Here is a 10819-nt window from a genome sequence, read left to right as displayed (position 1 = left end):
CCTCAAATTCTCCAAAATTCTTCTATTGCCTCAACCTAAATGAACCATTTCCCTCCGGCTCTGCCCTGCGCTACCCTGTGAGATGCAGAGACAGTTCCTGAGCATTTCTGGGAAGATGGGGATTATAAATCCTCGCCCTGATATGAATCCCATATCAGTACCTGTTCCCATCGGTGCCCGTGGAGGTGACACAGTCACATCGGGAGGAGAAACCCATCCCTTCTGCAACCGGATTAATGGTCTCGCCAGCACGTTTGCGGCACCGTCCACACCGATTCCTCTGCTGGGAGACAGCGGAGGCAATTAAAATCTTGTAATTTCTCATGAATAGAATCCTGCTGAGACATTCGCTATAATAGGAGCTCCCTCCCGTGTCCGAGAAGGTCTGTAGTGCCAGCGGTTTCTTTCTTCTCTCTTACTGGAGTGAATTTATCTCACTGTTCTCTCGGGAGAAATGAATAAATCCTTGAACTCGTGCTCAGTTTACAGTCACAATGCTTTGCTCGCTCCTCTCCTTGTCGTTTAAGACAATCCCGTCGAGCAGCTCTGGATGTTGATGGTCTGATGGGGACCATCTGATCCACTGAAACCACAGTACCACGAGCATCTCTTTTCTTTCTTCTTTTCTGCCAGTTATTCTTTGCACCCATTTTCTGTCAAGGACACCTTCAAATTGTCTTGAGATGTCTGAAAAATAAAACAAATTGTCTCCTCTCATAGGTGAATGCCATAAAGTTGAGCATTGGATTTTAAATGATGGCAGAAGAGGACTCTCATGTTGTAGCTTGTTGGCAATGCAGGGCTGGATGCCGTCTGTGTATTTAATATCGCCATATTAAATGGAATTAGTCACAATTATAAATGTGGCTCTAAGCGTTTTTTGGGGCAAAAATGAGTTAGTCTGTCATCTGATTCCAGACAAAACTGTTTGGGTACAGTATAACTAGGTGACATAGAAGGAAAACCTTCTATTTCTTTTATCAGTCTGATAAGACACCCGGTATCCCCTTTCTTCTGGCACTGCTGTGGGTTTTAGTCATGAGCCATCATGTTGCCTTGGTTATACATCCTCATGTCTTGAGAACAAAATATTGTGCAAAAATTGAGCTTTAGGAAGTATATTTCTGGTATCTTGATGTACAAAACCCATGTACAGCTTCGAACAGCATTTAAAAATCTTCAGAGAAGCCATTAATTTCTGGATAGCTGTTTTGCACCCTATAAATTCTAAGCAGATCTAATGAAAAGCCGTATTTTAATATGAGACAAAGACTTATTTCACTCATTCTCCAGCACCTTCATTTGTCACAGTGGCAGCAACATTATCAGATGTTCATATCAAATACTGTACGTATTTATTGTGAGTAATGGATGGAGCGCGTTACCATCTAAAAAACTCCACATTTCCCTTAGCGTCAGGATTTCTTTTTGACAGACACAACGTGTTTCATGTCCCTAGTATCGCTCTGGACCCGGGGTGCGTGAGGATGCTCTGAAATACATGGGAATGTTCCAATCTGTGGTATTTCAGGCCCGAAATGCTGGGAATTTAGCGCCTTGGAGGTCAGGAGGATGCTCTGCCGACGTTATTACCCCATCATTGACCTGTGCTCTGCTCTTTCTTCTCCATCCCTTGGAGACTCGGCCAACGGACCTTTGACTCGTCCTGACAGATGAAGTACAAACGATCTACGCTTTGCAGCTCTTAACATGGTGCGGAGGGAGCAGAAGTTCCCGGGGAGAATATAGCTTGTTAAAGTATTAAATAACTACTGAGTTGCCTTAAAAAATACAGCATTTTGGAAAATATATGTATTTAGGCACCCAAAGATGGGGAGAGGCACCCAAAGGGTTTCTTTGCGTCTAGATAGGTACTACTACAACATTCCGCATCGCTTTTGAAAACTCATCTTCTGTCCCCACGCAACGTAAAAGCTTTTTTTGACCCACCAGGCTTCCATTCCTATTGAATTCTATAGGAAATTATCCTAATAGCGCTGAAAGCAATATTAATGGCTTTCCAATGAGAATATCTGAATAGTTTGTTTATTTTATCGGATCTCCAGAGCGGAAAATCGAAGGCGACTGTGAATCTCGCTTGAAGATTTTCATCAGTGGACCTTTTTGTCAGGAGCCAGATACCCCATAAAACCAGAGAAAGCAATTGAAAAGAAATATTTTGCCCAAGGAACAATAACAAGGCTTGGAAGACTTTTCTTCTTTCCAGGAGTTTCCTTCAGGGAGAGCTTTGCATTTGCTGATTGAAAGATCAAATTGGCCCATAGAGGGAGCAGTGGGGTGCGCGTGATTTCTTCTCTTGATCTCTAGAAAAACACGCTTAGTTAAACTGTCCATGGAGAGGTTTGGTTTTAAAGGGAAAGGAGTTTGTGTGGTAGGAGAGAGAAGGATTAGGAAGTTCTCTGTAGCTTAAAATCCAGTTCACAGTGTCAGCAGAACTGACGGGTGATGGGGTTTAAAACATGACCCAATAAATCATAAAATTTTGGCTTTATGGTATACTCTGTATAGCTCAGAGATGGTCTAAGAAGTTGGTGAAGATGCCACATAAGAAATTAATAGATATACTTTGTTTTATATTAATTCAATCAATTTTGTAGAGTATTATATAGTCCCATAAGCTTCTTATGAACACAGCATATAATTTATAAGGTTAATATGCTTATAATCGTATCTAATACAGTGATGTTTGTTCAATTCCTGTACTTATTAATTATCAGTTAACTTTTTATGAGCTGTAAATGGACCTTCAATAGGACGTGAAACCATAATCTGCCCTGCGCCTCCAGTTTAGCGGTGGACTTGGCAGTCCTGGCTTAAGAGTTGGACACAATGACCTTAAATGTCTTTCCCAGCCAAAATGGTTCTATAACTCTCAGATTTTTCATAGTAAGACCTCTCTTCTGACAGTCCGCGTCGATTTGGGGATCTCATTTTCCCAGCCAGGAAGACAAGAATTGAGTAAGATGAATGACCCACCTGTCAGTGATTTGTAGTATTTAGGCTCCAAATTTCTACTGATACCAGCATCTTTTTTTACTAGGAAATGGTCTGAAACCTGCCAGCCACAACTTTTTATTTCCAGGTTAATTTTTGGCAAAGAAAAAGCTTCTGTGTATTGAAGGAGTCATCCTGCATCCTCCTCCAACCCCTCCATCCTTCAGAAGATGTCAGCCCTGCTTCTAAAGACCTTGATTTAATCCTCAGCTCTGGTAGGCCCAGCTTTGTTGGGGCCACTCATTGCGTGTTTTGCTGAGGAACGGTCTGGTCCACATCTGGTCTGGTTTGGTCCAAATCATGTTCGCCAGCGTGATTCAGTGACTCTGCATTAGCCACAAAGCCGCTGGACTGATAGATCCAGCTCTAAATGGATGGACAATGCTCCTAAGACCAGTTCGTGGGACTATCACATAACATAAGACAAGGGAAAAGACTGCAGAGGTAGGATCAAAGCAGATATTGGGCTTTATTGAGAAGAAAAACATAGATGGTACAGCACTTTGACTTAAGAAATAGGCAGTTTTCTATGTGTGTGTGCAAGAGATGGAGTCGCATCCCTGTGGAGCATCAGTCCCCTGTGTATGTTTAGCAGCATGTCCTCAATTTCTTGGGGAGAACCGGTAGATGTGGATTTGGGGTTCTCGTTGCGACGTGGCTGATTTTCAGCTCACACCACGTGGGGTGGGACCTATAGCTACAGCCTGAAGCTCTGTCTTGTCTATCTGGTCTCCCCGCGGGAGCTGCATAGACCGTTAATCTGATTTGGTGGGAAATAGAGGAGGCAAAAAGTGGTTTGTCTGGAGTGGGAAGGAAATTGAACATGAAATTGCAGGAAATTGGTTGTGGGACCAGAAGAGTCTTGCTCGACGCTTCATGCGTAACATCAGCCCCCCAACCCCAGGTGGGATCTGTGCTTCTTAGAAATCCTGCGCTAATTAAAGGGGTTTTTGAAGACCTTCACATGAAAATCAAGTTGAGGGGTTTCCTGATCAGCTCAGATGTCGCACAGACAACCTCAGCAAAAATGGAGCTTGTCAAAACCTCGTACCACCCAGTGACACAGCACTCAGGCTCCTGAGTTCTCCATTTCTTAACAAATGAGGTTTGGTTTTTCTTTTTGTCAATATGAGAATTACCTCAGGAACCACTCATGTCAGAACAAGAGGCTTATTTTAAAACACAGCCAGGCGCTTTTGTGTTCGCTCCAGTTGGAAACAGAAGACGACACGTACCCATTCGTATTGCAGAGCTGACTTTGGTGTCTGCGTTTGTTCCTTTCAATGGGTTTAATCGGAAGTGGATGGTTGTGAATTTTCCTGAATAGGAACGTTCTTCTGAGCCGGCTCCAAAAGGATGTTCCAGCGTTGTTAACTGTGAGTTTGCAGCAGCGTGGAATCCGCTGAAATTGTTTATACCGGCTATATCTGCCTGATGAATCTATCGCTATGGTAGTATATCTTGCTTATTTTTACTCTAAATTATGCTAGGGTTTAAAATGAACTCGGAATTTGATTTATCTAAAGCTATGATGCTAATTCAGTGATGGAGTCGTGGTGTTATGAGACTAAATATTAGCACTAATGAGAAAACATAGCTTCTGTATTTTGTAACTCCGAGTTTCCACTCCTTATGGACGACTTCTAAAGTTGCGTGTAATTTAATCATGTCATCATTAACTAGGCAAGTATTTACACATAAATCACTTTACCTGGATCATAGACTACCAGCAAATGTGAAACCAGATAAGGTTCATGCTTTAGTTTTGCTTTGCAGAATATTATACTATTGTCCACTGGCTGCTAATTCTGGTCCCATGAGTCGCTTAGACATCCACAGCCATTCATGTTTCCCAAGGAAGAACTGCCTTCTCTGCGGGTTAATGGGTGGTACGAGATCTTTCTTCAAAACCGAGTAGAAAGAAAGAAACTCGTAATATTTCCGCCATGAACTAGATCTGTTCTGCAATCCTGCCTTTCCAAAATCTGATTTAACGGTTCGCCAGGAAATTATTTCAACCCGGGACTGCTAGCCATGAGATTTTGCTGAACTGCAAGTGATTCTGAGCGAGACAGAGAGTTAATCTCTGTCTGATCCGCAACAAGTCTCCCCTGCAATGAGACTGTTGCTGCGAGTACAGAAGGAAACGCTGAAGCAGGAGTTGAGGTCAACACGAAGAACTTGGTTTTCTGTTAATCCTCTTGCCATTACTTGGTAGACAAGTGTCAAACCTTAGCCTGAATTTCAGGTTGTCTGAACAAGCGAGAGATTCTATAGAACTACTGTGAAAGAGTTGAAAAAGCAGAGTGTTTACCCACCATTCAGGGTTGTTGTTGAGATCCTGATCCTTTTGACTCCCGTTTGGAGAAGGGGAGAAAACAAGCAAACCCGGGTGGGTAATGGACTGTGTTTTATTGCGGTAAAGCCGGGACCTCAATCTCTCAGCTCTCCAGAACGCAAACAGCCCTTGGCTTTTATAGAACCATCAAGAGCCGCCTTAAAGGCTGAGGACAAATTCCAGCCCTGATACGAATTGGCGCGGATATCGCTGTATCCAAAGGGAGTTATAGTTTCTTGCGCAAAGGCTGAATTTGATCCACAAGCGAGCACAGTTGTCCCATCAAATTCTCCCGAGCAGCTTGTCTTCGGCGTTCTTGCCATTCAGCTGTCACGTCGAATGACATTTTCAGCTGAATTCTCGCTGGTGGAAGAGGTTTGGAATCTCTCCAGCCTTCTGCAGAGAAGCAGGGGAGGAATCGAATGCAAGAGGAACCCTAACCCTGCAAAATTTAACAATTATCCTAATGCCTTTGCTTTTTAATACCTTTTTGAATGAAGTGTGCCCTGCAAGGGAAATCTGTGATAAATTAGCTCTGTAGTCTTCACTTGAAGTTCAATGTGGAAAATAAAGGGGCGTTTGTTACAAGATTGAATTATGTGTAGGCCATCTCCAGCTGTAATGAGCTCAGGTTTTCTAGCGGCGGTAGAATAAACTCTTGCCTCTGTCTCCTGCAGCGCGTGGTTTGTCTCCCTAAGAGCCTATTTCTTTCGACTCCATCAGCTCATCTCTTGCAGATGATAAAATTATCTGCAAAGATTGGTATCTGATGTTGCGCCATAAATCATATTTAGTTGCAGGATTAACATTTGCAAGCATAGAACATTTATGGAAAGGGGGAAAAAAAAAAGAAGATGGGGGGGTTGGCAGCTCCTGGGTATTTATGTAAAGAATCAGAATCGTGTTGATTCAGGGTAGATCTCGCAGACTCTTCAAGTACGTGAGCATTTTCCAGGCTGTGGATCTGCTCAGCTCCAGCGAGCATCACTCAAGCCGCTCCTATAGGGTTTCAGTGAGGTGGAAAGGTGAAGAACCCAGGAAATGGTGACCTTGGGCAAGGTTTAGATTGGATATTAGGAACAATTTCTTCCCCAAAGGGCTGTGGGGCATTGGAACAGGCTGCCCAGGGCAGTGCTGGAGTCACCATCCCTGGAGGGGTTTAAAAGGCGTTCAGACGAGGTTCTTAGTGACATGGGTTAGTACTAGAGTTGGGTTATGGTTGGACTCGATCCTGAGGGTCTCTTCCAACTGAAATGATTCTTTTCTATGATTTTTAAAAGCTTTGCGTTACCAGCAGCTTGCAGTTCACCCTCCATAGCCAGATTGTCCAAAAGCGGTCAGAACTCAGCACGCGAGTCCCTTTGGAAAACCCACCCTCAAATATCAGTGTTGAAATGGAGAGTAGCCCCCTCTGATCCGGATCCAGCACGGGTCTGTGATCCCATAGCCTCGGGGCAGGTGGAACATCCATCCCCACGTGGGGACCGATACACAATCCTGTTCCCGAGGGGTCAGTGTGTGCTGCGGACGGCCCAGAATCCTCACTGGTTTATCTTGCTGCAAAAACTGTGCGATGAACACAGATGATGCTGTACAAACGCACGCCTAACCCCATTATTAACGTATTTTTCTCCTTTTCGCTCTCTGGCGCAGGTTCCTCACCACATGAAGACTTTACCCTATTACAGCTACGACCAGCCGGTGATCGGGTACTGCCAGGCCCACAAGCCCCTCCATGTCAACAAGGGGTACGAGGCTGTGGGCCGGGACCAGGCCGAGACCACCAACCTGGACCTGAGTCGAGACCACAGCTTCATCGCCACCATCGCGCGGTCGGCCGCCCCGGCCATCTACATCGAGAGAATACCAAACTAACGCCGGGACGACTTCTTCGGGTGGCGGAGCGGGGGTTCTTGCGAGGGACCTTTCATCTCAGAAGAGACCAAGGCAAGAAACTAAATCAATCTACCATTCCAGTTGCAAATGTTCCAACACAGACCAAGGGAAGGGGGATGAACTCCGCGGACTGTGGAAGTGCTGTCTGGCAGTACACGCTGAGAACTTCAGGATTTTCTTTGCTTTAAACTTTCCAACAAATTCCTCAATGTAAATATTAAAGAGAGATTGTCAAGTTCTTATTAAAAAAAAAAAAAAACAAAAATAGATTTCACTCTAGCTACATAAAGGGATGGATTAAGAGTTTTGTTTGTATATTTGATTTTTCTACATTGCACGGTTCCAGGGACAGAGAACCACAGGTAAAAAGTGAAGGGGATGGGGAGGGTGATGTTTGGGGGGTGGGTCAGCCATGTTTCCTTCTTAAGTGTTTATTATCCTTCACAGATTTGCTTAATATTTTTTGTTCTTTTTAACCAAACAAAAGATAGAGATCTATTTTCTTTTGGGGGGGTTGTTTTTCTGTTGGTTTGATTGATTTTTTTTTTCCCTCTTTTTATTTTAATGGTCAAGCGCTAATATTTCAAACTTCAGCCATGGGCATTAAAGCTTATGTTGAACCAAAAGGACATTGGCAATTGATGCAGCAGAAACAAAGAAACTCGGGTGCATGTACATTTAAGACACAGGCTGTACACTATGGAGGGTGCTTCTGATTTTTATTATCTTCATTGTGCTTCATCGTTGACACTATAATTACTTTTTGGGCTCTAAAAAAGGGGAGAACATGCAGCGCAGTAACGACTCTCAGATTTGACCATCCAGCGGTGCTGTAAGCAAATTAATGGACGTTTGGGAACCAAAATGGAAGCGATGTGCTTGAAACGGAGCAGAAGGAAAATCTTACAAAGCAAGAGTATTCGGTGAAACTCACTGGCTGACACAATTTCTAAACCACAGGAGAATGTGTAACATTGGTTTTTGCTTTGTTTTATTATTATTTTTTTTAATTAATTATGATGATCAGTTAGTTTTTGTGTAGTTTTTATCAATAAAATGACAACAACAACAACAAAGTGGTGGAAACAAAAAAAATAAAGCTATTATTTTGTGGTTGGGACACCACAGCCGAGCTGCCGTTTGAATGATTTCTCTCGCTGTGCGACAGGGCGGCTCGAGGACGGACGGACCGACGCTCGGTCCCGTTTCACCCCTTACAAAGGAGCTCAAGGATTGTTGTGAGGTTTAACAAATACCCTGAGCCAGAAGCAGCTCAATCTCTTTGACTTCGTCTCAGAAAAGGTTAAGAGGTGATTTTATCAGAACCTGGAGGGGGGATGAGGGAGAAATAACTTATTTATTTTCCTAAAGGTATTTTTTGTTTCTTCTTTCAGAAGGCTTTTCAGATACAGACCTGAGCTGAAGCTAAGGCAGTTCAGACTAGAACATAAGGTATAAGTTTTTAACTGGAGGGTGAATAATATAACAGCGGGGTTTAGGACATAATGAATTTAACGCTTGTTTCAAGCGCTTATATTGGATGTTTTTATGAGAAATACACTTGGCCACAAGTTAAGGGCTTAATGAATTCCTGGAGGTGTTGAGCCTTGTATCACATGTATGGTGTTATATTGTCTGATGTGTTTCTCGCCTGACAAACTGATCTATTTTTCTTTGAAAGGAAAGGAGGAGTGTGTATGGATGGCCGCGTTGTGTGCGCTAGGCAGCTTGCAGGGAAACACAGCCCTACAAAGTCAACTCGATGCATCAAAGGTAATGCACTTAGAATTCAGCGCTGGGTAGGAAATGAAAAGAAAATGGAGTGAGAGGCCAGGTGATGAGTTTACACCGGCTCCAATAGACAGCTTGATATGCGTCAGCTTCAGCGCCGCTGCGGACAGAGGGAGAGAGCTGCTCGAAACGCTGCTTTCCTTTAAATCGAGTTTAAAACATTGACCCACAGCCCATCGAGCTGAAAATGGAAGAACTCCCGGTGATTCCTGTGGGCTCCGGATCAGCGCTGGGATCCATTTCGATGAGCTTCAGAAGCGTAACGGCATCCCCGTGCTCCTGAGAGACGAGGAAGGTAATGTTATTATTATAAGGTTCATTAAAGACTGTTGGGTAATTCTGGTTCCATTTTGAAGAGAGCAGTTATGTATCTGCTACCCTATGGTAGCAAAACCAGGGAGGGAAATGTCAAGCAGGAGTACTTATTGTACTTATCATCTTTTTATATATTGTTTTCCTTAATCCCCAAGCTTGCCAGGGTTATGTGACTATTGGAGAAGAGCTGTTTAGTTTTTAATTCAATTTATAATCATCTTCATTGTAACTTCCCCGCATTGTTCTGGGAAGAGCCACTTTGTGACTACTGAAAGGGAAGGTCAAATTCAATAGACTCCCTTTTTTTCATTTCCTGATCTAAAATCAGATTAGCAGTGATTTGGGGGGTTTTCTTGGCGATTATTGGGAATCGTGCTGCCCAAGGAGAACAGAACATGCGGCTGTGTGCATGGTCCCTTGAACTAATTCATATAGTTGGTCATGGTGATCGAACTATAACGGCTCCATACAAACCTATCTGGGACTCTAGATAGAATAGAAATTGTAACTTAAACTACCGTGGCTGCAATTAAAGACAAAGAAACGTGATGAAAAACTTGCCCTTTGGCCATAATGCCAAAAAATCAGAACTGTAATACATCTCCGGTCTTGTGGTACGAGTTTCATATTGTTTTTTGGTTTAAAGTGTCAGTTCCTGGAATCGTGTGATTATATTACAACTTCAGCTTAACAGTATGTCTAAACTCTTCTTAGGGAAGGTCTTTCTCCTGCTCTTGATACAGTTCTTGTGATGGAAGGGACTGTGCTCTGAAAGGGAGGATGCAGCAACTCACTGGCTACCCAGGTAAGACCCCAAAAATACCATTTTTCTACCGTCTCCCTAATGATTCCTCTCCTAGTAAACAGGGCCTTGCTAAAGAGAAATGAATATTTGCTTGTGGTGGCATCTTTCTGGTCATCACGCGGTGTCCGAGCGCCCCAGAGTGCCGCGGTATCCGGAAAAGCAAGAAAAATAAAGAACCAGATTGACCTTCAGCCCAGAGCTGTTGAACTTTGTGCTGTGCAAAAGGCAACAAGCGATGCGACCAAATAACAGGTTCTGGAAGTTAATAATTGTCTGGCGAATGTCAGTAGGGCGCTGATACTATTCTGTTTTGATAATGCAGTGAGTGGGAGCTGCAAGCGAGGAAAAAGAGCCTGTGAAAACGAACGGAATCATTTCCAGGGCTGGCAATATTTTGCTGTGAGATTTCAGAGTCTTTTGGAACGAGCTGCCCTTTTCCGGAATGAATTACAGGCGTCCTGAAGATTGATCAACACGATTTGATCACCACTCCCCAGTGGCAAGAGTCCCTGAAGGAATTTGGCATGTTGTACATGGGGAATCTAGAGTTTTCATAGATTCAAGAGTCTAATGTACTACCTAGAAGTTTTTAGGTGGCTCTCGCATTCGGGCTCCTTTAAATGTCACTAGTTGCTTTTCTAAACCTCTGCAAAGGGGAG

At 43.5% G+C, this 10819-nt stretch overlaps 1 protein-coding gene across 8 annotated transcripts in view; it reads left to right on the top strand.

The window, feature by feature from the left end:
* The window catches only part of LRRTM4 (leucine rich repeat transmembrane neuronal 4), a 308260-nt gene extending 299886 nt beyond the window's left edge, over positions 1 to 8374 (top strand). For all 8 annotated transcript variants that reach the window (XM_065041045.1, XM_065041046.1, XM_021280913.2 and 5 more), the window contains one exon: positions 7007 to 8374. In XM_065041045.1, the coding sequence (XP_064897117.1) occupies positions 7007 to 7228 (222 nt within the window). In that variant the 3' untranslated portion in view covers positions 7229 to 8374. The remainder of the gene's footprint in view (positions 1 to 7006) is intronic.
* Positions 8375 to 10819: the final 2445 nt, after the last annotated feature.

Source organism: Columba livia, chromosome 25, assembly GCF_036013475.1.
Source record: "Columba livia isolate bColLiv1 breed racing homer chromosome 25, bColLiv1.pat.W.v2, whole genome shotgun sequence".
In the NCBI taxonomy this organism is placed as follows: domain Eukaryota; kingdom Metazoa; phylum Chordata; class Aves; order Columbiformes; family Columbidae; genus Columba; species Columba livia.
Note: the sequence above shows the minus strand (reverse complement) of the source record. Positions and strands in the feature narration are given on the sequence as shown.